Below are 27,321 nucleotides of genomic sequence, written 5' to 3'. Positions count from 1 at the left end.
CCTCCATTCAGAAATTTTTTATTTTCTGAATATATTTCCAGAAACTATTAGGCTGATTGCTTCCTACTTTTTACTGAAAAGAAAACATTTTTATTATACCAGTAGCTAGGGAAAGTGTTAATAAAAAACAGAAATGTGTAAGTATTCCATGATGTTCTTAGACACAAAAATATATGTATCTATGCATGTGTATCAAATTAAAGGAATTAAAGGATGATGACATGATTCTTTTCAAAAAATAAACAACCTGCAAATGTAACTGACAAAAATCAACCATGCTATTTTCATAAGTGTGGGCTTTCATAGGATTTATTTTACAAACAAATATTCTGATAAAAACCTGTTTAAAAATATCAGTGTGGCCATATTAAGTGGAGTAACAAATTAATAATATTTACAAACACAATAACCAGGCTAAAGAACCAGCCTTTACTGGTAACACTTGTCTTTGGGGATCCCAGGCCCCTGAGAGCAGTGGGAAAGGCGGCAGGCAGGCTTACCCTGGGATAGGGAACATTTAAATAGACGGGACATGCCTAAGTCCATGAGCTCTGATGGAGTGCGCCCACAGATGCCAAGGGAGCTAACCCAGTTCGCTCTCAATTATCTTTGAAAGATCATGGTCATTGACTGGGGTAGCTTCCTGAAGACTGGAAGAAAGCAAATGTAATACATTCTTTGAGAAAGGAAAGAAAGTGGATGCAGAGAGCTACAGGCCAGCCAGCCTCACCTTCATCGCTGTAAAAGAGATGGAGCAAATACTTCTGGAAGCCATTTCCAAATTTATGAAGGAAAGGAAGGTGATTGGAAATAGTCAGCATTAATTTATGGAGGGGAAACCATGCCCAATCAATCTGATAGCCTTCTACAATGAGATGACAAGGGGAACCATAGCATCATTTGGGTTGCAAGGGACCTTTAAAGATCACCTAGTCCAACCCCCCTGCCATGGGCAGGGACATCTTTCACCAGATCAGGCTGCTCAAAGCCCTGTCCAACCTGACCTTGAACACAAGGAAAGCAGGGGATGTTGCTTATCTCGACTTTAGTAATACTTTTCACACTGTCTCCCGGAACATCCTCATAGAGAAACTGATGAAGTGTGAGCTTGCTAAGTGGATAGCGAGGTGCACTGAAAATTGGCCAAACTGTTGGTCTCACAGGGTTGTGATCAGTGGCATGAAGTCCAGCTGGAGGCAGGTCACTAGTGGAGTATTCCATGGGTCAATACTGGAGCCAAGACTGTTTAACTTCTTCATTAATGACCTAGATGATGGGATAGAGAGCAACTTTGCCAGTGATACAAAACTGGGAGGGGTGGTTGATACACCAGATGGTTGTGCAGCCATTCAGAGGGATCTCAACACCCCATAGAAATGGGCAAACAGAAACTTAATGAGGCTCAACAAAGGGAAATTCAAAGTGCTGTGACTGGGCGGGAGTAACCCCAGGCATCAGCACATGCTGAGAGCCAGCAAGCTGGAAGACAGCTCTGCAGAGGAGGACACGAGGATCCTGGTGGATAACAACATGAACGTGAACCAGCAATGCACCCTTGTGGCAAAGGTCAACAGCATCCTGGGCTGCATTAAGAACAGTGTTGCCAGCAAGGCCGAGGAGGTGGTCCTTCTCTATTCAGAAGAAGTGAGACCATGCCTGGAGTGCTGTGTCCAATTCTGGGCTCCCCAGTATTGGTTCCCCATCCCACAGACATGGGCATACTGGGGCAAAAACCAACAAAGGGCTACTAGATGTTTAAGGGACTAGAGTATCTGTCATATGAGGACAGGCCGAGAGAGCTCGATGGCTCAGGGAGATCTTATCCATGCATACAAATGCCTGATAGGAGGGAATGAAAAACAAGGCTCTTCTCAGTGGTATCTAATGAAAGGACAAGAGGCAATGGACATAAACTGAAATGGATTTTCCTTTTTTTTATTATTTTTTATTTTTATTGTGAGAGTGATCGAAAACCAGAATAGGCTTCCCACTGGAGAGATCCAAAACCTGACTGGACACGGTTCTGGGCAACCTGCTCTAGCTGACCCTGCTTTAAGTAGGGCCATTGAACTAGACTATCTCTAGAGGCCCCTCCTAGCCTCTGTGATTCAGCGAAATCTCCTTCCACCAGATATCAAATAACTTCAAGAGCGTGCATGACAGCTTGTACCATGACAGCGCTGGAACAAGACCCAAACTGCACAATTTCTTAACGTGGGAAGTCAAGATGATCCACTCTCTGGATCTTATCAGCTCTTTTCTTCAGATGCAATCACATATTATTTAACAGTAGCGACAACAGCAAAACAAATATTTTGATCATGGCTTCTCTAGGATTAATATGTAATTTGCAGCATCTTGAAAAACAAAGGCACAATCATTTTGGTTTATGGATACAGAATTGGAATCCTGTTTAAAAGAAGTTACTCTCTTCAAACAATTTTCTTATGATACATGACTAATTTGGTGCGGCAATAATTGTGTTTCCTTTGCCCAAGACACACATACACACTCCTGCTGCATTCGCTGTACCAAGTCTGGCGGGCATTTCCCCCTATGGTAAACTGGTTTTCTATAAGCTGGTAAAAACCTAACCAGACAAAAAAATACCTATTTTCTACTTGCTCATCAAAATGAACTGTCCTCTCTTACATCAGACAAAACGCCAAAGCCAACATGTTGAAAAATAATTGGAAAATGTATAGTATTTAAGTAACAAACAATGATTTTGATTTCATGCAGTTTACAAAAAAAAAACCCTGTAGAGATAGATGCATTTCATTTACACACATGAAAAGCTGTCAATTTTTATACACCATTTGCTATGGAAATCATTGCTTGGACTTATCATGGGTAAAGAAGATACCTTCTGATCCATGTCTTTGAAAAAGTAATTCCTATTTTAGCCTAGTGCAAGTTGCTGGGGACGGCATACAGGAAAAAAGAGTAAAGGGATGGCTGAGAGGTACCAATGTTGATTACTGGCACATTTTTTTGGTAGACGTGCATAAACATGCTGTGTTGAGCTAGTAGAACTTTTAGAATCATAAGCAGACAAAGTTAGGCATCTACCTATTAAGAAAGCAAGCTCTTAATGGTTAATACACTGAGGAAAAGCCATTTTTCCCAAGTCTTGAAGTCTTTATTAAGAGGTAGAAGACGGTGGGCACAAAGCAGCAATCTAGAGAACAGCTATGATCAGTAGGGGATGCTGACAATACTCCAAGCACCTGGAAATAATTAAGGAAACAATGACAGCTTGAGTGTATGTACCATTCCTGAGCAGTTCTCAAATGGAAGAAATTAATAAAGCTACGGTCTAATTAATCCATCTCTTTTAGAGTTTGTCTTTTGTTCTACATGTCCAAGACTAAAAAGACCGTGACAACTGATCCATGACCTAATTAAAGTATTTTAGAGTGCTCTCCTTGTAATTATAGCAAAAGCATTGTTATGAAGCTATTCTAAATTAAAATAATGTATAGACCCAAACTGAGTTGCAGATTCCATAGAGAACAGCGTTTATGATACTAAATGATAATATGATAGATTTGAATAACCCATAATTGCTAATAGGGTATATTTAAATAACGTAAGTAGGTTTTTAATCCTTTCCTCATGGATGCTGTCTTGTTATTAAAATAAGCAAAACCAAACCCTTCAGGACGCAAAGATCTGCAATTTTATCCCCTTTGGACTTGCCTAGAAACTCACCAAACAGAGTAAGACCACTTACTGTCCATCCCAGTACACTTGCCAACTGTCAGGTTTCTCATTCAGATTCAGGAATGATGGACTAAATCTGGTCTTTGATGGTTGGTTTCTCACTATCTATATCCCTCCTACCTTAATAATCATATTGATTATTTACCTCATATCTTAAAATTTCATATTTTGTTTACAGTACTTTAAAATCCATTCTCCGTAACTGAAAATAGCTCATTTCAGTAGTAATCTCCATTTGACATTGTATAATCGTTTGTGAAAATTTGGGAGGTAATTTGTAGAGTATTTTCATACTGAAGAATGCTGTATACTTACTAAATATAAATATGCATTAAAATTGCTATTCAGAATTCCCAAAGGTTCACACGAATGGCTGTTAAATCTTCATCTCCCCTTCCTTAATATTTTTCTTCTAAATCTTTACTGCTATGTCCCCTAAACTCAGTTCCCCTTTCACTTGCAGTTGGGATTTTGTTCTCCGTCTGTGGAAGAATGAGCACTGTTCTCATCGTATTAATAGATTTCAAGGCCGGAAAAGGCCATATATGATCTAGCCTGATCTTTTCCCATTACATTTCAGCTACCAGAGCTGCATCTCTCTGGAATTGATTATACAGACAATCTAGTTCACTTAAATTTGACTTACTTTACATTTGACATTTAGATGAAGTGATGGAAGATGAATCACTATGTATTTTAAAGCACAATGGATATCTTTAAAGCTAGTATGTATTTTAGATTCAATATTCGCATTTAGATCCAATAGCACACCATCTCATTCACTCCATAGACCATTAAAATGTATAATTTTAATTAACCCAACTACTTGTTTCCTAAGGGATAGTAAAATACCAAGCACACAGAACTTTAAGATATTTAGCCACATATCTATGACAATCTAAAACAATTATTTCACAAATGTTACATTTTAGAAAGAACTTTTCTAATTAATAGTCAGATTAATAGTGCATTTGAAACATCACTGATACACTTAAGTACAATAAAACATTAATTAAATTTCAATTCAGAAGTAAATTGTTTTGGATGTGAGAATACATTACCATTTCTAATCCCTCTTTTTCCACAGCTCTCAGCTACTCCACAGTTTAACATCCTTCAGGGATAAACTAAACTGATTAGCCTTCACTGAACTAGAGAGTTCATGAACATCACCACGAACATTTTAGATGTTCAACATTGTGGTTGCTGCTAGGGAACAGGAAAACACACTGGACCTCTTAAGATATCAATAAACACAGAAGGAAATTTAAAATTCAAACTCAACTGAATTATAATGTGGCTTTATTTGTAACCTGGCAAAAGTCACGCAGCTGAACTTCAATGTTCTACAGAAGACAAGGAAAATGCTTCTTTTTATCTCAAAGTAGCACCTGTGTTGCCAAATTGGCTCTCTCCTTGCTTTGTTCCAGTGGCCCGATAAACCTGATTGTCCAAGGCTATACACAAGCTCGTTTGCTCTCACACTCCGGCCGGGAGGGAACCCAAAAATATCTTTTCCAAGGAAACCTGGGTGTGCTTGTTTGGGTAGTTCAGATACTGAAAGCGGCAGGACTGTCTTTCAACAAGCAGTATGAAGCAGAACAGATTTCTGCCATGCAGCAAGATACTGGGGTGCATGATTCAGAACTGCAGAAGCCTGTTGTTTCTTTGTTCAGCTAGTAGTTTTTCCACAACTTCTAAAGATTTGAGATCGCTAATTAAAAACAAGAAGTGTTTCCTTCTTTACCAGATAGCCGCAGAACTGAGACAAGAAGCACATTCAAAATGGGTAGAATATTTAATCACATAAACAAGACAAAACTATTCAAATAACTATAGTGGCAATTGCTAGGAAAAGTTGCCGTCTTTTTGGTGAACTGCGCATAGTAAATTTTTTAAAACAATTATTGTAAAAAAGGACTAAAATGAATGTAACTGACAAAGAAAAATCTTTTCCTTTGAGTCCTAGCAATTAAAGTCTTGAATTTAATCATTTAATGGGTTTCTGCATAACAATTTATGAATTGTGAAGAGAATTGTGATTAATAAATTTGAGTGAAACGTATCAGGTATACAAAGGAACAACATTTGAAAAGCACACACGACTTTCTAACAGGCATAGAAAAGAAAGTGCTCTAAGAAAACTACTGCGGCATTCTCCATTAGGCAGACCAGTTCCATCATTCTGGATATTACTTTCATTCTGGGGCTTGAAGAGGCTTACAAATACTGTATAGCCAAGCAAGTTAGTGGGTAGATGATATCTATGCCCTGGGCACTGTGAACTAAGTTCAAAATCATAATTAGAATCAGCTCCACCATTCTTTATTATCACATTAAAAAATTGCCCAGTGAAAAGTTTAGTTGAAATTGATATTTTTTGAGATAAACTTCAGTTTCAAAGGGTTGATATTTTCCAGCAAGCCGTGTTTTCCTAACTAAATTTATCAAAAATTCCCACTGAGCTCTGAGAACGGAAGGAGCAGCAAGTTACTAATGTCAACTCATGGGAAGTACTTTGAGGAGGTGGGTAGGATTGCTGATGAGATTGCTCAGTGTAGTGGATTGATCAGCTCACTAGATGTTTTAAGGGGTCAGTTTTGCATTGATTTATATCCCTGATAACTTATGCTTTTTCTTATACTTAGTTCCTATTTGTGAATGACTTGACAGAAGCAGTAAGAGAAGCAGGGACCACCAGGCTCTGAACAGAGAATGCTTCCAAGCACACTGTAGCCTGGGGATTAATATAGCAAGAGGTATTGCTGCCAGCCGATCACCCAGCTTTGTGATGAGCCTGAGATGAAGGAAATGGGCAGATTATGAAAATGATAGAGGCATACAGCATATTCTTCACATCGTTATTAAAAATCTGGGGAACAAACACGGCTAAAAGGAAAAAAAGCCTTTCCGCAACACCCTGACTGAGATTAAGAGAACAGGCATGTTACACGTTGGACAATTTAGGGGTTTGTGGTCAAGACAGAAAAATAACAGGAAAAATTTAAATACAAAAAATTGAAAAAGGTACTCCAGTATGAGATAGCATGAGAAAGGAGAAAAGCAGACCAAGGAGAGTCACCAGCACAGGGAAAGTCTATGGTATAGGCTTACAATAAGAAAAGATAAGAGAAAGAAGACATCAAAGAATACAAAGGAGAGCACTTGCAGGTTTACATAGAGCAAGCCATAGAAGGCACAATAGCACTTTTAAAGAATTAAGTTATTTCATTTCTACTATCTGTTCACACGTTCTGCACACATTATTGACAGTAACCTATAATTGAGACCCTATGCAGTTATTTTTACACCATAAAAGAACTTGTCAAGGATTTCTGAAATCATGCCCAAAGCATCAATCTACATGAAAACTAAGCCTATCTTTCCAAAATTGGGAATTACATTAAAAAAATAACTTTCACAGACTATAATGATCTTTCACCTAAACTTGACTTGGAAACATTTTAATACCCTCACACTTCATTGCCAGTTTCAATCGGAACTCATATATCATACAGGTGTTAATACAGCACAGCCCCTTATATAACTACACACGATGCATGAATGTTTCAAAACTGCAAGAGCTTCTGTGCCGAGAGATAAAGAGATACCTGAACTCCTTACTGTGAAATTACACTCTGGTGCAGGGATCAAAACACAAAGCCGATCTAGGGACCTCCACCAACACACAGAAAGGCAGATCAGTATGTTTTGTATAATAAAAGGTTCATAAACAATGCATGATTATCGTTAGCTTTTTAACGAGAACAGAAAAAAACAATCAGTAGTGAGAACTGCAAGTATAGTTGTCACCATGGAAGCATATTAAGAAACATGAGAAGTGTAAAAACTGTGCTTAACTATCAGGAATAGTCATCAGCTGTCTCTATTCAATGCACTTGTCAGCAGGTGTATTAGTCCACATAGATTTCTATGCTACCTTAGCTAGAGCATCTCTGCTCCTTCAACTAGCATATTTAGAGCTAATTGAGTATTTCTAAATCACATTGAATTGAAAAAAAAAAACCAAAACAAAACAGCGAAGCCAGCGAAGCCTCCAAGGTAAGTTTGCAGATGAAGCATCACGATCACTTCGAGCTAATATTCATTCGATTCATCACGATCATTTCGAGGGCTGTGGTAGCCCTCTCTCTCCGTGCCCCCCCCCCCTTTTTTTTTTCCTCCCTCCCTTCCCTGCGTGGTTTTGCCGCAGTTTAGCCAATCCAGCAACGGTCTCCCGACGCAGTCATCTGTCTCAGAGCTCCTTGCTTCAGAGGCTTCGCTGAAAAAAGGAAGACACCCTCAGTAAGTTTGCAGATGACACCAAGTTGTGTGGGAGTGTTGATCTGCTTGAGGGTAGGAAGGCTCTGCAGAGGGACCTGGACAGGCTGGATCGATGGGCTGAGGTCAATTGTATGAGGTTTAACAAGGCCAAGTGCTGGGTCCTGCACTTGGGCCACAGCAACCCCATGCAACGCTACAGGCTTGGGGAAGAGTGGCTGGAAAGCTGCCAGGCAGAAAAAGACCTGGGGGTGTTGGTCGACAGCCGGCTGAATATGAGCCAGCACTGTGCCCAGGTGGCCAAGAAAGCCAATGGCATCCTGGCTTGTATCAGAAATAGCGTGGCCAGCAGGACTAGGGAAGTGATCGTGCCCCTGTACTGGGCACTGGTGAGGCCGCACCTCGAATGCTGTGTTCAGTGTTGGGCCCCTCACTACAAGAGAGACATTGAGGGGCTGGAGCGTGTCCAGAGAAGGGCAACGGAGCTGGGGAAGGGTCTGGAGCACAAGGCTGATGGGGAGCGGCTGAGGGACCTGGGGTTGTTCAGCCTGGAGAAAAGGAGGCTGAGGGGAGACCTTATCGCTCTCTACAACTACCTGAAAGAAGGGTGTAGTGAGGTGGGGGTTGGTCTCTTCTTCCAGGTAACAAGTGATAGATCAAGAGGAAATGGCCTCAAGTTGCTCCAGGGGAGGTTTAGACTGGATATTAGGAAATTTTACTTCACTGAAAGGGTTCTCAAGCATTGGAAGAGGCTGTCCAGGGAAGTGGTGGAGTCCCCATCCCTGGAGGTATTTAAAAGACACTTGGATGAGGTGCTTAGGGACATGGTGTAGTGGTGGTCTTGGCAGTGTTAGGTTTACAGTTGGACTTGACAATCTTAAAGGTCTTTTCCAACCTATACAATTCTGTGATTCTGTGATTCTGTGAAAAAAAAACAAACCAAAACAAAAAACCCAAATCGCACATCTATAGTCTTCGCTGAGACAAAGGCAGAAAAAGGAGATTGGATTCGTCAGGAAAATCATTGCCGTAGTGCAGAAAGAAAAGGGAAACGGGGAAAAGAAAGTGCAAATAAAGACAAATTAAGAAAGAAAATACAAAGTCTGTCCTACCATGCAACCTCAAGGTATCCTTTGGATAGAATTAAAAACGGGCCAAAATGATTTTGTAAGTACTGTGTATGGTCCTTGCGCTCAACCAGATCACGTTGTATGCAGGAACACAGGACTGGAAGGATTCCTAGATCATCACGTCTAGCTACTTGTTTCCACCTGCTCTCAGAGTATACAGTCTTCCAGTATTCATCATAAACAGACAGATTTATTCTACAGCTCCCTCACCAACTTCTGCCTCTGTTATTGCTAGGTCTTGGTTATTCCAGAACTTCATTCCTCTGACTTTGAAACTTTCTTTTAATTTCCCAGCATATAGTATTCATGAGGAATTTATACCTATTTCTTTTCGTTTCAATGTTATGCTATGAATTCAACACAATTTCTGTCATGCCCAGGTATCTATCAAGGACAGTCCTAATGCTCGAGCAGTAATTTTTTCTATTAGCTATACAGACTCAGAACAAATAGAAAGAGGGCTTTTCTGCAAGGAAAGCATTCTCGAAGGTAGAAGCAATAGGGAAGGAGCACAATACAAGACAAATGAGAGGAGAAAATGGAAACTGCTTCAATCAGTGGGAAATATATTAAGATTAACTGAACAGTATCTCAATTCAGGCACATGTTTGTGGACAATCATATCTAGCAAGTTAGCCATAAAATAACAGCATGATCAAAGTAATAAAATTAAGAGTGATTTAAAACAATAAGGTCCAGAAGAAACAGGTGAAAGGAAGACAGGGTTGATATATTTTTGTGAAGACAAGCAACATATGTTTTGTCAAATACTGTAGAAACCACGTAATAATATAAACAGTATATAAACTGAATTATCTGCAATTAAAACACACGAAAAAAAGCCAAGCACAGATCTGAAAGTCAAATTTGGAACAATTATGGATGAATGCGATTTGCAAACATCACAAATCAAAATCAGTGGAGAGTCTAGACTTTTATTTTTAGTAGTTATAAAAATAATTCTAAATTCCATAGGCACTATAGAATGGTCTCCTTTTCCAGTTTTCATATATAAAGAGAAGCCATAAGATCTTGCAGACCTACAGTTTAAAAAGTATTTGTCTCTGATAAAGGGATTAAAACTGAGAGAAAATGAGATAGCTGGCAATCAGAATACTATAATTTAACACTCTTCAGAGGAAAGCAGCTCATGTTATTTGATTATAACGTTTATATTCTCTCACTCTATAAAGTATTGCTCAGAATACTGCCCTTTGTATATGCGAAGAGTGTACTCCCGACGTGTTCAAAATGGTAAATGGAAAAACAATAAATTAAAGTCTTTTATACATTGACTAAGCACCTTTTAGGATTCAGACGTTAGGAAGTGTATTTCAAATTTTCATGCTTTCATTTTTATTACTTCTCTCATGGACCACGACTTTCTGAAACCATATCCAAAATTAAAGCCCAATCTGTATGGGAGAAAGATGCTTCCTCACAACTACTTTTAAAGTTGGATGACTGCCATGGAAAATCTAGTCAAAACTAAAGAACACAGAAGGAAACATACTTTAGGCAAGGAGGAGGACCGAGGAGGGTGCAAGGAAGACTCACAGATAAAGTTTATTGCTCCAAGGACTGCTTATGTCTTTCTCATTAAATGTGACTGGGTCAGTAGCAGAAATAACCCTGGTAACACGGATCAGAACCCAAGGTTCCCACTTTTTTAGGTGAATTACAGCAGTATTTACAATTACATTTGGAACAAAGAAAACCTTGCTTTTTTAAATTGAAAATATATTTTACCACCTCATTTACAACACTTACTCAACAGAACGAAAATATTTTGTGTATGTTTGTGAGTAACTTTTTTTCTGTGTAATCGTTACTAAATCACTCTTGAAATTTTCCAGTTAGAGTTTTTGAAAGTTTGGAAATAACCCTGTTTTCATCATTCAGCACAGGGAAGGGAGCAGGACTGGAGAGGCGAAGGTAACAGGGCAGGATAATGGTGGCAGTGCAGAAGGAAGCCTGTCTTTCCCTTTGGGTGAAGGCTGGCTTTGTAACACATCCCATACTGTCCACCAGCTCTTCATTTGAAGCAATGCGACTGAAGCATAAGGGAATAACCAAATCTCAAGCTCATCTCCTTGACTTTCTCCCTTGGATGGACTACTTCCCAATTTACGTCTCCAAGACAATGTCTCTGCACCGTTCCAGATCACCCTCCCACCCAGTCTCCCTAACCCTATCCATCGCTACGTTAGACAGCTGGTGAAGCTCATGTTACCTTTGCTCTGTTAAAAACTTCCATCACTGGTGATGGAAGTTTTAGAGGGCACCTACACACAGTCATCTGAGGTCACTCCATTGCCAAGCTGAAAGGAATCTCCTGCCAAATACTTTCAATCCGACTGAGGCTGTAAAATAACTGATTTTCCAGTTCAAAAGGTGAATCAAACTTTTCCTTTTTTTTTTTTTTTTTAAATGTTGGGTTGAACACAAAGAAATTCAGTTCAGAATTTCTGCCCAATGAATCAATAGTGATTTCAAGCACACAGCTGTGATCCAGATGATGTTTCACTAGCACACAAATTAGAACAGCTTCAAAAGGGGAGGCCGAGATGCTCATCCCATGGTGCTCTACAGCTTTACAGTAACAGCTTTCTTCTTAGGGGTCAGAGACTTCAATTCAAATCTCTATATTGAATTACGCACACAGAGGACTTAAATACAGATTTCATGCATGCCGGAAAATCTTCTTGCAGAACATTGTTCATGGTTATCTCAAAACTTAATTGAAAAGGCTGTACATTTAATACTGCTGGGGATTACTGACTGCGGACTAAGCCTACCCCGTTTTGGAATTACTTCTGGAAGACAGAACAGGGCAAGATAACTGCCTGTGGTACCTCTTCCAATTTGTAAGACCCTACTTTTTTTTGTTTTTTTTGTTTTTTTTTTTCCCCAATCCTAGTGAAACTATTTTCCAAATTTGACCTGAATTCAGAAATTTCATGCATACATACTACACTGTGATACCACTGTGACACACTGTGACTCCACTGTGGTGGAGTAAAATATTTACTGAAAAATATGCCCTAGTTACAATCCCTTGATAGATTTTTTTCTTTTTTTAAACTGGTGTGGTATATTTCCGCAATCCTTTCTCAAATAAAACCTTTCTTAACAGAAATATTGCTTCTAAAGGAAGAAATAGTAATTTTAGGACCAGATTTTGGAATTCAAGTCAAATATTTCTGGAAGAAACACTATTTCTATAACTTTCAATTTGTGACTAAAATTTAATTTTTGACAACCGTCAGAAGTCGACATTCTAAAGCAATTTCATTCTTCCCTGCTATAGAGTCACGATAGTAATAGAATCTTCCAGAAAGACAATATAAATAAATATAGTATGAAAAAGGAAAAATCGCCTAATATATTCATTTATATTATTTTTCAAATATATATCACTGTGCTTTTGTAAAATCTGTCTCAGACTGTCATATTTGGGCAATATATCAAACATCAACCACCCTTTATAACAAACATTCCTCAGAGATGTAAGCTGCTTTCATGAATTTCAACTAACATGAGCTTAAACAAAATATTGAAAAGTGAAATACTAGAAAAGCTCCAGCCAAGGCTGTAACAGAAATAAATCTTTTGAAAATGGTGCAGGGAATAAGTACAGGCTCTGAGTCCTCAGCTGGCTTTACCAAGAACCAGTATCATCACCAGTTCAAGACCTCCCCAACTGCCTGAACCATTAAGGATGTGTACAGAAAATCACGCATTCCATTTTTCTCTATTTTTAGCTTCCTGCTCAAGGATACAGGACTCACTACGGGATGCAGGGGAAGAACATTTTAGGACTGCACAAGACTTGTAATGGGATGTTTAGGGGAGGAACTGAAGGTGGGGAAAAGGAAGGACCGAGACGATTTGGGGAGGAACAAGCCCAGGAAAATGGAGGGATAAGAGGATAAAAGGGGCGAGTCGCGTGTAAACAAATTGCTGGTCAATGCACTTGTCTGGCCATGCCTTGAGCCAGATTTTCTGATTTCCAGCTGCTGGAGAGACCACAGCATCTGGAGGTCGACTGAGACATCTGCTTCCATGTGTTTGTCTCTGTGTGTCCTTGGGAGCGGGGCAGCTGAGGAGACCAGGATCCAGGGGCCAGCTATGGGATAGACTGAGAAGCTAAACCCAGCTACTGACGGGATCTACATTATACATATGAACATAGGTATTTCACACTAACGGACCTGCAATCCTAATCAGCCAGAGGCGGGAAGAGGATAAGACACTTGGTGCCATTGAGTTTGTTTCACAGAATCACAGAATGGTTTGGGTCGGAAGGGACCTTTAAAGGCCATCTAGTCCAACCCCCTGCAATGAGCAGGGACATCTTCCACCAGATCAGGTTGCTCAGAGCCCCGTCCAACCTGAACTTGAATATTTCCAAGGATGGGGCATCTACCACCTCTCTGGGCAACCTGCTCCAATGTTTCATAGAATCATAGAAGAGTGATTGCTGAGTGTCTGATGTGTGTGGTCAGCTGTGTATATAAGCGTATATGAGTTGTACATGCGTGTTTGTGTGTATGTGCCTACTGGCAATACATGCTCAGCCTCGCTACTGCTTGGACCTGGGGCCATGGAGCTGCAGCAGCCTCGCTACTGGAATTGGGAACCCCTGACACTCCTTATCTGTATAACAGCTCTTTGAGATTCTGTACAATGTCTGCTCTTTCATCAGAAGTGGTTTAAATCATTTTAGAAAAGGAACTTGAATGTCTTTCAGAAGCTAAATTCTCTGAGAGCTGAAAGATAATTAATGGATTTGAAAAGGGTCTGAAAGAGCTAGCATTAGAGTATTTGCATAAAATGACATTTAGCATGCCATATTTCTTAGGATGAGCACTGCAAAAAATGAATAACAATTGAAGTCACTTCCAAATGTAACAAGTAATTTAAAATAGATTATGAATATTTTTGAATAACAAGATAAGAGTTTTTGGGCCATAGCTTCAGTGACTTGCTGAATGTAAGAGTTCAAATCTTCATGCTCAAAGCTTCCTGTTGGACAGGCGTGAGCCATTGGAGAGACTGGAAAAAAGCAAGTTGCCTATAGCATAGATGTTATGGACAAAATAGAGAATATGCTTATTATATACACAGGTTCTTTCAGAAGTGTAGACCAAGACTCATTCTCCCACTAAGCAGGACTGACCACAAGCCACACTTCATCTTTCAGAATTGGACAGACAGTCCAGTTTGTCTAAAATAACTCCTTTTCAGTAATTTCTTTCTACACACACACTTTTTCCTCTATCTAGAAATAGTGGTCACTAACTTCTATAAGCATAAAAAAAAAAAAAAAAAAAGAAAAGTTCTCATACACTTCAGTGATAAGTATTCTAAATAAATGTAGGGGGAACATAGGTTTAAGTGAAAAGACCAGATAATTTTTTTTCTAAAAATATATCTCTAGCCCCTAACCTCGGTAAGAACAAATAGCTTAGGTTATGTAGACAAATTCTAAGTGATAAAATATTAGTATCAGGGGGTTTTGGTTTTGTTTTTTTTTTAAAGAATTCATTAGTCCTCCTTCATACTTGCCAGATTCAAACCCAATATCCTACAGTTCATTCACTCAACTCAGACTTTGGGAATAACAATCAGCCAGAAATACTCAGAAAAATGCCAAAAAAGCCCCTAAGCAATCAGTGCTTAGTTTTTACCACAGGAGAAGCCTTTAAATACCTTCGATTGTAGATCAACCCTTCATTTTGAATTCTGTCGCTGGGACTCAGAGTTGAAAATGGATGCAGAAATCAGACAATACTTCATCATTTGCTTTCTCTATAAAAAGAATTGCCTCCTCTCCCACGTCAAGTGATAGTTATATTGTGACAAGTCTTTTAATGGCTTCTACAGAAACACCACAGAAATACCTTATGAAGTAATTCCACTTCCATATATTTTATAAACTAGGAAAAATGCTGAAGAACTAGCAGAGACAGAGAGAGCAAACCTACATCCATTAGTTGAATTCTTCTTAACCAAATGAACCAAAGTGTAATGTATTCAGCTAAGGGTTTTTTTATATATTTTAAATGTAATTTTAAGTGTTAAACCCAAACTATTCCAGGAAAGCTTTTAGATACTAATGGGTACAAACCTTTTTTTTCTTTTTTTTTTTTTGTTTGGCTTTTTTTTTTTGTAATCAGGACAGCAGAGAGAGTAGATTGGGTAAATCAGGGCTCCTGGAAAGTCTGTTGCAGATGACTCTGCTAAGCGAGTACATTTGAGGTATCAGTGTAACATGCTATGTAAGAACATGTTCACACCCTGAACTTAAATGTAAATAAGACAGGTTTACTAGGAATGCTTTCAGTGTAAAAAAGGAAGGAAATTTAGGGGAAGAAGGGACCAAATGGATAAAAATAAGTACAATCAGAAGGATGGGCTAATAGAACAGTGTGAAGCAGGTATCCAGGGTCAGAGGAGAATTCAGAGAGGAGTGTAATCTACTGGTAGAGAAACCAAGGACAACAAACAAGGTACCTTAAGTTTGTCAAATAAAGGGGGAAAAAGAGATCACGAAAAAGACATTTGATTTTTTTTTTCTACTTTGCATTACAAAACCATGACTGAACATGAGAGACAAGGAGAAGGACCTTACGTGAATACAGCACTAGGGTATGAGAAGGAGACGGCAGTAAGAAGTGTTAACAGGGCATGGGAGATCTAAAGAGATGATGAGATAGGGGAAATTTCAGGCCCTGAATTGCAAGAAAGACAAAATAAGTGTATGACCACTTGAAGGTAGCAAAGAAAAGGAGAGGGAAACAGAGGAGTATAGAGGAGAGCAGCACAGACTCCGTGGGAAACAGAGATGGCTGCTAAGAGTTCTCTTTAATGTAGTTGAAAAAGAAAACTGATTGCATTAGAGGGCAGAAACCAAAAATCTAAAGAGAGTGGAAAAGTTTTAAGGAAGGCAAAATCTGAGCAGGGATTTTCTGCTTCAGTCGGGAAAGTCAAGACCTCCAGGAAGCAAGTCTTAAAGACTTGGGATAACGTGGCAGTGCGAGGACTGGGTTTTAGGAAGGAACTGTTGCTCTAACCAGGTCTAACTGAAAGAAAATTGTACAATCAGGAAAGGCCTCTGAAAATACAAATTGCCAGCTGAACTGGGGTACTGTTTTAAGACTCAAAGAATGCTGTGCATTTGGCTAAGAGTTCGGCAGTCTCCAGGAACACAAAACTGAGACAGTTGTACATGATGGTGTATGTGCCATTACAAATATCAGGACAGAATCTGTCTCTCTCCATGTCATACTGCTGTCATTGAAATCAGAAGAGCTTAAATGAGCTTAAATAGCATTATAAAGTATTATAAAAAACCAACATGCAACTTGTGTATGTTCTATGCATTTGGAGTTTGCTCCCACCACCTAAGGTATGCAGATTCCCTGCTTTTCTCCCAAGGTAACTGAAGACAGGAGGGAACAGTAAGGATGAAGACTTTTCACAGGGCTTAGTTTAAAATCTCAATTTAAAAAGTTTTAAAAACTAGGTAGTTAAAAGCATTAAAGCATTAAAAATATTACTTTTTAGTATATGCCATCACAGAAAAAAAAAGTTACCAAGAAAGTTAGAGTCATTTTTGTGTGTCAGATATCAATACATACTTTAATGCTTACTGACAGTCATGAAGTACATGGATCACATCATATTCTTTTTATGCGACATGCATAAATCTGCAGAATAAAAAATTAAGTCTACCTCAAGTTTACACTGTCTTCAAACACAAAAAACATCATCAGCTATTTTCTGTCTCTTTATTGAAGTATAAATTTCAGATTATGGTGCAAAGTTGTATCTACCCTGCTTGAAAAGCAAAAATTTAAAAGACAACAACCAGCTGCTAGACTAAATCATGTTTTTAATGGAAGTTCTAGCTATATGCCAGAAAACTTCTAGGACAATTATATTAAAAGCAGGCAGTCACTAGCACATACTTACAAGATAGACATTGCCAAAGTCATTTAATAGATAGAATAAATTTACATAAATATAATCGATTTCCTTGTCTTGCTTTCCTTGGCACCCCAGACTGTTTCGTAATAAATTTAATCAGGCCTGAGCCCAATGGACCAGCAGTTCTTTGTAGATTTTTGTGTGAATCACAACCTGAATGTCTCCTCCACAGGGAATTTCCTTCTTCTCTAATGATCAATAAAAGACCAGCTGCATTTAGACACCTATGCTATGAGAACATATGCCTCTGTTCTCCTCCCCAGACTGTATTTCTTATTTCTGTGAGTTCTGCCTTCCCTTTCCCGCACTTCTCAGGCTTTGTAGTTTTCTTAGGGTTACTGTAACCAAAAAAATACACAAAAATCTCACTCCTACCAAAAATTCAATATGCAGAAGACTGTCTGATTTCCCTCACCTCTAATGCAAGACAACATGAACGACAAACATCAGCATTGCCCAGGTCTCATCTGTCCCCCATCTGGGAGATCTTTTACACAGCTCGGACAACATGAGAACAAATACCCATACAGCAAAGTATTCAATGGCATAGCAATCGGATAATTTCACTTAGAGGGTTTTGAACTAAAGCTTATTTTTGCTATTTTGTTATTTTTAAGACCTATGAGGCCAAAATATTCCTGTTATGGAATTATTATGGATTAATACATACACTCACAGATACACAGTTAGGAGCTTTATGCATAAAATATTTACCCCTTTTCATAACATTATGTGAAATAAAAAAAACCCACCACATTAAAAAAATCTATCTTTTGCTCTTGGTTGTTTTTTTAGCACTCAACTCTGTATATCAAAACTGTCGATCATGAGAGTTTCATACAGCTATCCAAATATATTTTACCCTTCACATTATTAAAGTAACAAGCATCTTAAAGCTATATATTCTCTCCATTCAGGTTCACTCCACGGTATTTTGCAAATGATACAGTACATTCGTTTCATACCTATCAATGGAAAGCAACTCTCTCCGGGATGAATTGCAACAACTGCCTATAGTAGCATATAATAGTATACAGCAATACAGGGCAAGAAATAAGGAGCACACCAGAGCCAGCTGTAACTGCAGGAGACGTTTTGAGGTTGACGGTGTAATTATCCAAGCTGGAATTTTGCCAGAAAACCAACTAGCAATACTCTGGCAAAACACAGCCTCAGTTCATTAATCCAGCTCTTTATGTCACTGAGCTAAACGTATCATTTCACATTGCACCAAGGCTGGTCTAGTTTACGCGGCTCGTGTGTGCTAATAATGGTGTTTGGTGTCTCCTGCTCTCCTCATTATGGACTCATGTTGTACAGACCCAAAAAAGCTGCTCCAGTTTTCTGACAGACTTTTTTCTAGCCTGCACTGTTGACAAAAGATGAATGTCTGCATCATTCTGCGTACTACTGTTTAAGATTTTTTTTCCTATCTGCTTCCTGCATCTTTTTTTTTTAAATATAGATTTAAAAAAAAAATAAAAGGCTTATTATCAATTAAAAAGTCAGAAATTCAATCAAGAAGAAAACCAAAAGTCTCCACACCACATCCTCTCAGATGCGTCTAGCTTTACAAAAGCAAAAAACTACAAAGAAATCACTGTTAACTAATACAATGAGAAAGAAAGATAATAAGAAGCTCTGATACCATGCTAATGCATGTGGTATATTTGCCTAGATCAGAGAGCATGCAACAGTTTAGGTCGATGACTCAGGAGAAGGCTCCCTGGGAGAAGCTAGCAAAACTCAGCCAGCATTGCAGCCCCAAAGGGAGAGAGCTATAAATTCAGAGGGAACAAGGGCACTGGCGTCAGCGCTGGAGATGCTGTAGTAGAATTTGACATAACAGAAAATAAGGAATGGAAGCAACGGGAAACTGAAGTAGCTGACAAATGAAACTGCATGCCAGAACAACCAGGCATCAGCATCGAAATTCTAAATTTAAACAAAAAAAAACCAAACAAAACCAACACGAACACACCCACCCCGAATACTGGCGTAACACTATACAGAGAGTATACAGCAAATACGCAACTTATTATGATGTACTGGCAATTCAATATTAAAAAACCACAACACATAGGAACAGGAAAACCGTGAAACTAAATGTATATGTCATGGATAGGAGGAAGAAATAGCCTCGGGATAGAACAGACTGGAATATTCACAAGTCAGTGTTTATGTATACAGGATTTTAACCCTGCCTGCTCCTATGATCCTTTGAGCCCAATTTTCACGAACTGAAAAAAACCATCATATTAGTGCTGGGGGCCTAACTCACTGAAAATTAGTATTTTATACCTGACCCTTTAAACTCCTTTCAAAAGTTCAGTTGGAGATCCACCAGTCTTGTTCTAAAACCCAGGACTGATGATACTGGCAGATGGTATCTTTAGCTTATGGCATTTACAATGAAAAAAACCTGAAAGGTACTTAATTCTGCTGCAATAAAGATAATTACAATCAAAGTCAATAAAAGGGAAAAGTTTTGTTATGAGCATATATTGAAAACATATTTTTCCCCTACCACACACGTAAATTTGAAAGCTTCTGACATACATTTTACCTTTTGAAGGAAAATTGTCAGATTATATCCATGATATTTCTAAAATTTCAAAGCCTTATCTGAAAGCAGTTTTCTTATAATACCAATTTAAACTTCAAATATTAAATCATGCAAAACCAGGTTTATTTCTGCCAGTAAGGAAAATGTTATTATCCCACACCTGAGTCCCATGCCCAGCCACGCAATTTTTTTGTAACATTGCGTATCTTGACACTTGCAGTATGCAGTATGCAAACTAGTGTTAATATTTATCTTGTTATCACCAACACCCAGAAAAAATCCTGGGTTTAATATTGCTATTATCTGTATATTTTCAGATTTTTATAACCTTTGTATATATTTCAATATATACTTGAAACCACAAGTAATTCTACAGTGCTGTACTATTTGATTTATAATTGTCAGATTGTTCAGAAATGTCTGCACCAGAATCCTAATTGTACATTTGCATCCACAGGCTTTAAACCACTGCTCACGTTTAGCAAAGTGAAAAATCACGTCATTCTGTTACACAGCAGAATAAAAAGCAAGTTGAAAATTAAACAATAAGCTTTGGCACTGGGCAGCGTGGCCGCTAAGTAATATTTGAGTTTACTATTTGGTGATAGAGCAGCTAAAAGGAAAAAAAAACCACATTTTTTTACCAAAGTTAGAACATTCTTTATACACATTGCCAAAGGTATAGCTATTTTAATACTTATATGCTGTATTACAGATATAATGTAACATAGGACACAGTTTTAATTATATTATCAGAGGAGCTGATACACTTGTTTTGGAAGAAATCTTGAAAAGCATCAAATAAAAGAGTTAGCCAGTTAAGCAGTTTGTTCCACCTACCTTGTTTGCGTACATCCTCTACAGCAGCAACCAATTCCTCCTTGAGATCCTGGCTCTCTTTAGCAATTTGATCTCCTTTTTCTAAAAAGTTTTGAGTGGCCTGCTCTACCGAAGCAGCCAACACATGAGCCTTCTTAGAGCGCCCTTTCTTTTTGCCAGATGGTCCTTTATTGCTTGTGTTAACAAGCGTTGTTACCTTTGGGAAAGAAAAACAAGTTTTTGTCAGTTTGAAGGATTCTTCAACTATTAAGAGCACAATAGATGGCCACCTAATTCAATACCCCCACTATTTTCTTTACCCTTGAAACCATGTAATGGTCACATGTATTGAATGAATAACAGTTAAAGTTTAAAATCCAAAGCATGGCAGCACGTACCTCAAAAAAGGTTTTTTCCTTTTAATGTCTATTTAGTCTGGGCTAAGCAAATTGCAGTCAAGGAGTGAAGGAGAAAGATAAGAAAGAGGTATGGAAGGGCATTGGTGCTAAAGCATCATTTTTGTCATTGTTTTGCATTTTAAAAAAATGAATAAGCCAATAAAATGAAAACCTAACACAGAATGGGTCAGAAACCATTCAAAAAGCAATCGTCCCTTGAGATAAGTCCTGTCAGTTACATTCAAGTGGTGATAAAAACATTGTGGCTGTTTCCCAGACATTAAGGAATGAATAGCTCCTGCTGCAAAGATTATACAGGTTAAAACTATTCAGTTTAGTATTGCTCCAGTATATTTATAATATCTTGGCAACAGCAGTGAAATGATCCCACTTTCTCCCCAGTATTTAAAAAGAAAGAAAATCTGCTTCCATGTTTGTAGAATCTCCTAAAGGAATTCCTTACTGAGCTGTCAATAAACTGATTAGAAACTTTAACCACAAAGCTTAACAATACAGCACAGTGTATACTACAGCCTTTTGCTGGACCAAAAATATCTTATATCACTCCAGCAGTAAAAGGCTGCCTTTCTGTAAAACAGGAGTACTGAATCGGATATCATTAGGTGTTAAATGCATGAAAAAATAGGAATGGATCCATAATGCTCAGGGCTGCAATTCACCCTAACCACCATACAAACCAGGGCAGTTGAAGTGACGTATCGGTGTGCTAACCCAGAAATTTACTGTAAGGAAATAAAACTCTTTGCAATAAAGACAGTGCACTACAAAGGAAAAGCTTTCAAAACAAAGTATAAAAAATTCACTGCCAGCCCATCCCTATTACAAGGAGCATGGCAAGGTGTTTGGTACGGTTGTGACCAAAGAGCCTTGTGTCATGCTGTTTGTGCTACGGTTTTTTTGCTCTTTGAGCTAGTGGTTTTTTTTTCAAATCACATCTAAAAACTATAAACTATGGAAGAAGGAAGAAAAAAAAAAAAAAGAGATGATCAGGGCTTGAAAACACCATAAGCATATGCATGGAATTATTGGGTGAAAAAAATGTATTCCAGAGCTTGCTTTCAGGAAGGAGTCTGCCTGGCTACACGAAGGTAATATTCTTCCATCATGGTTTTTTTTTTCCACGATTTATATTTAGAAATAATATTTTCTTTACTAGTTTTCCCTTGAAATTATTCTTCATTAAATTTCCTGAAGATCTTCTTGTGGTTGATCATTGTCTCTTTAAGGATTTTAGAATTTTACAAATAAACAAACTAGGCTGCCTCTGGAACCTAACTCAGGTTCAGCAAATTGAATGGATTTGTCCAGCACATCATCAGGATGACTACAAAAAGCTTTCACATACAGCAGGCAATATAATTTTTTAAGCAGATGCTGAAATTCACATAGAAGACCCAAAGATGAAGAGAATAATGTCAGAACTTGATCTTAATTATTTGGACTTATTGAACAAACTAGAACTAGACTGCCAGAATAGTTCAGATAGTACAGAGAAGAAAAAGAGCTGAAGTAAAGAAAAGGTGGTCAATAACTTAAGTCAAAACAGACTGTTTCATAGATCTCTATTAGACAGATGCAGGGGTCTACAGCTAAAAAAAATGCTCGAAATAGCACAAACACAAAGAAGTTGCAGCTGGCAGAAGAACTGCTGAAGTCTGGTGAAGACACAGAAATTAGCTGGATTGCAGACTTCTTTTGGTACCCTAAAATTTTAGTTTCCCATTAAAAATCATCAAAAGCACTGTTACTGGATTGTAAGTCTGCAAGACTGTTCCTTCTGTGCACGATTCAACTATCAGGCGGGATTCTTTTCACCCAACTTGACCTACAAAAAAAATACCCATCTATCGTAAGGTCACCTACAAGTACTGAACTAATGCAGTCAATGAATGGGAATAGGGACCACAGCTGTGGTAGAATACGATAAATCTGTGCCTACAGATAGACAGCCAATGAGATACCACTGATGAGGAAGGGAACCTAGAAAATCAGATTGAGAACAATAGGTCTCTAAGACCTTAAATAGGTCTTAGATTGCTAAATTAAGTGAAATAAATCCTGAATAAATATTTTACCGTGATAATCTCCAAAATGGTGGTGGTATATATAAATATGTATTTTTATATATAGATATATATATAGTGTGTGTGTGTATGTTCTTTAACAAAATGTTGCTACATGTTGGATTGACTAGTACAACAATGGTCTCAGCAGAACCAACAAAGCAGTTTACGTACAGCCCTCATAACACAACAATGATCTCCAGGCAGTTTTAAATAAAACGTACTTAGACAGAAAAGTAAATATGCTGATGTCCTGGTTTTGGCTGGGACAGAGTTAATTTTCTTTATAGTGGCTGGTGTGGGGCTATGTTTTGGATTTGTGCTGAAAACAGCGTTGATAATACAGAGATGTTTTAGTTGTTGCTGCACCAGCCAAGGACTTTTCAGCTTCCCATGCTCTGCCAGGTGTAGAAGAAGCTGGGAGGGGACACAGCCAGGACAGTTGATCCAAACTGGCCCAAGGGCTATTCCATACCATATGGCGCCATGCTCAGTATAGAAAGCTGGGGAAGAAGAAGGAAGGGGGGATGTTTGGAGTGATGGCGTTTGTCTTCCCAAGTAACCACTACGCGTGATGGAGCCCTGCTTTCCCGGAGATGGCTGAACCCCTGCCTGCCCATGGGAAGGAGTGAAGGAATTCCTTGCTTTGCTTTGCTTGCGTGCACGGCTTTTGCTTCCCCTATTAAACTGTTTTTATCTCAACCCACGAGTTTTCTCACTTTTGCTCTTCCGATTCTCTCTCCCACCCCACCGGGGGGGAGCGAGCGAGCGGCTGCATGGTGCTCAGTTGCCGGCTGGGGCTAAACCACGACAGCTGATTTAATTTACACCAACTGCGCTGAGTGACAAGAGAGGCCTTCCTCCTAAAACTGATAAGTATGAGGCAAGTCCCGCAAAAATCCATTTCTTGAATGGGTAAGCATGTAATAAGCAAAGGAAAAATAGTAATTGATTGAACAGACATTAATTTTAATTGTGTGTGTTTTGTTTAATGGGGGCTGGCTGGTCATCAGTGATCACTATCATTTTTTTGCAAGAAAGCATAAAGATGAACACAAAATTCAGATTTTCTAACACAGTCAGAGTGAACTGCAGGTGTCTGTAACCCAGACTATGGAGAGTGGTTTGCTGAATTCCCAAGAAGGGACTAGTTAGGAGACGGGCACCTCATGCAGCAAGCTCTGAGGTGCCTGCAAAGCCACATCACAGGTGCAATTAAATCAAGAAGTGAGAAATAAATATTGATCTATTTTGGCCCATATATTGGGAGCTTTTTCTCTCCATACCTGTAATAAAACTAAGGAGTTTTCAAAATAACTTAATAGTACACTTTTACAACAGAAACAGACAAAAAAATATATCTATGTCCATTTTAAAAAGATAAAGGAACCCTTCTTGGGGGGAGAAAGAAAGCTGAGACTGGTTTGTTTTTAAAGAAAGTATGCTCACAGCCAGTATTTGTTTCAGCTTTAAATAGTGCTCTTCCCAGTACATTGGTATCTAATTATGGACACCTACAGAAATGCAAGCAATTCTAAACCACCATAAAACAGTAAGAAAAGTTTATCGGAACTTCCCAAAATATATTGAAATAATTATAAATTAAAATATTTAATAACATTTTCTTTAACACCTTTTAAACATAGGAAAATTGCTTTGTCCTATGCTGACTAATATGCAGAAATACAAACAAATCACTTAAAGGTGCCCACCAGTGCTCAACATCTTCTCAGTAGGGACTCTCTCTGTCAGTCTGTGTAGAGCATTGGTACATGCCTCCTAGATGTACCGAGGTCCTAGAGATGAAGAGGAACCAGCACTGACATAAAACCTGTGCTAATGCACTGAGCTGCTGCGACTCCAGAAGTAGCACAACGCACAGGGAATTCCTAATTGCCGCAGAAGACGGAGACTTTTGCTATCACTTCGGATAACAGACATGTAGAAAACAGCATCCCCAAAGTAAATAACCTTTTTTCAAAAGGAAATGCTGGTGTATTCATCTTGATCCCAATTCCCTCATAAAAGTTTTGCTGCTGTTTTGCTTATTTATTTAGTTTTGTTTCTAGCATTAAAAAATAAAAACCACAAAAAACACAAAAACCCCACAAAATCTCTAGCATGTCAAAAGCTCAGACTCAAATATAATCATGAAATCATATAGGACATGTGCTAGCAAGAGAGCACAAGCTCACAAATGGTGCTAGAGACATTGCTTGCCTATGTACCTCAATGACTTGTAAATTTGAAGCAAAGGCTTATACATTTTAAACAATGGAGATCTACCAAGATGAAATACATGAATAGCAACATCTCACTACTATCTCAACAACAGCAGTCAGATGCTAGTTTGTGGGGGTTTTTTTTATTATTTTATTTTGCTTACAAAGAGGTGACCTGGCACACACAGGTAAGAACATTCACATAAAAATGAAGGACAAATCTTGAGTTTAACTGGACACTCAGACCAGTTTTATATATATTTAAATTCCATTTAATACAATAAGAAGAAAGTGAATGAATGCCCCTTAAACTAAGTTGGTTACTATTCTCGATTTTTTTTTTTTTTTTTCAGGTATGTAGCTATTTTAAATTTAGTTCTGTAATCTGAAATTAGTACAATAATTAGGCTATATTGGGGACGCTCCTATCTGGAAATATTCATGGTCTTATATGAAATCCTAGTAGCCTGCTTTCTTGTTTCTAAATATTTGAAACAGATTTAAAAGTAAATGGAGACAGTTTATTTCCTGATTTTGCTGATAGAACCCACTTCAATAATTAAAATGACTGGTGACCGGACAATTTTTTTTTTCTCTTACACTCTAGGTTAGGAAACACCAGCAGAAGCAGTTAGATTTTTCACATTACTATTTAAAAAAAAAAAAAATCAACTGAAATGTTACGCACTTTGAGATAGACCTAACATGTTTTTCCGTGACAACAAATTCCATAGGAAAAAAACCCACAAAACCTCTAAAATCAAAGAAAAGGCTGATACAGATTAATGAAAAACTATTTCTTAATAGAAACTACAAAGACACGGAAGAGCAATAGAATCTTCAGTGTGCACCACTGGAACACTTTACCATCTCCTGCTGTAACATGTTCTGCGGATGAGGAGAGCAGAGAGAAAACATCTGTTCTAGTCCCAGCATTGTCACTCAAGTCTCTGACCTTGTACAAATCACGTCTCCTATCTATGATTTAATTTCATTTCTCTATTCCAGACACTTCAGTCTGCTTGGAAAATTATTCAATATCACATCCACTTAAATGAACTTAAAAGATAAAACTAATTATTATGCTGAATCAGGGTCTCAAACTAATTTGATCAAAATCATACTATTCATTCATTTCAGAGACAGTCTAGAAGCAAAGTCTGGAGGTTAGTTTCCTTAAGAAAAGAAAAAGAAAACACGCACTGCACCCAGATTTAATTTAACATATGCATCTTTCAGCTACTTTCAACAAAAGTATAAATTGAAATCTCTGCCACATATTATAATTTGCACATATAGATACATGTCCTTCCAAAAAACCTCCACATTCTGAATTTATCAATGACTGCAAGTATAGGAGTAAACATAAACAGAACGATGCAGCCCAACATGGCCTACTCCCAATGTATACTTTCAAAAATTAAGTGGCGTATCAAAACTAGATCATGCGAACTTATGAGAACAGCAAAAAAGTCTAAAAACTTTTACAAGTTTTGAAAGCTACAATTTCTGAGTGAATGAGAAAGTCTCAGGATGCTGAAGTGACATATGTAGGAAAGAAAGCATTGAGAGCAGACACAAAGAGTGCATATATTCTTTCCCAAATGTAAATATTTTCCAAAGAACACGACCAAATTTCCTAGTCTTGTACCATGAGCTAGAAATCCCTACTGTAATTGCTACTGCTCTGCCTAGAAAGCTGAGCACCTTATTCTGTGAACATTCATGGTCACCTTCCTTACTCATTGAGTCAGAGAAAACTGTCATGGACTTACTGTACTACTGAAAGAATTTTATAGTGAGTATGTATTGTGTTCCTCTGCATTTAGTTTTAGATTACTTAATCTCCATATTAGGGATAGAGATGACATGATGCCAGCAATGGAGGGCACTCTCATCAAGTTGCAGATGATGGACTGGGGGGATCAGTCGATATGCTTCAGGGCAGGGCTGTCACTCAGAGGAACCCTATAAAAGTCAACAAGGACAAGCGTAAAGTCTTGCACCAGTGAAGGAGGAACCCCTGGCAATAAGACAATAAGGGGAGCAAATCTACTTCAAGGGACCTGAGGGATCTTCATAGTCAGCAAGCTGCCAGCA

General features: G+C 38.3%; 1 protein-coding gene across 4 annotated transcripts in view; it reads right to left on the bottom strand.

Moving 5' to 3' along the window:
* The window catches only part of CTNNA2 (catenin alpha 2), a 524,203-nt gene that overhangs the window by 395,981 nt on the left and 100,901 nt on the right, over positions 1–27,321 (bottom strand). For all 4 annotated transcript variants that reach the window (XM_072862258.1, XM_072862257.1, XM_072862259.1 and 1 more), the window contains one exon: positions 20,539–20,734. In XM_072862258.1, coding sequence (XP_072718359.1) covers positions 20,539–20,734 — 196 coding nt within the window. The remainder of the gene's footprint in view (positions 1–20,538; positions 20,735–27,321) is intronic.

This window comes from Ciconia boyciana, chromosome 5, assembly GCF_034638445.1.
Source record: "Ciconia boyciana chromosome 5, ASM3463844v1, whole genome shotgun sequence".
Lineage (NCBI taxonomy): Eukaryota > Metazoa > Chordata > Aves > Ciconiiformes > Ciconiidae > Ciconia > Ciconia boyciana.
The sequence above is the reverse complement of the archived record's forward strand: the minus strand, read 5'-3'. Positions and strand labels throughout refer to the sequence as shown.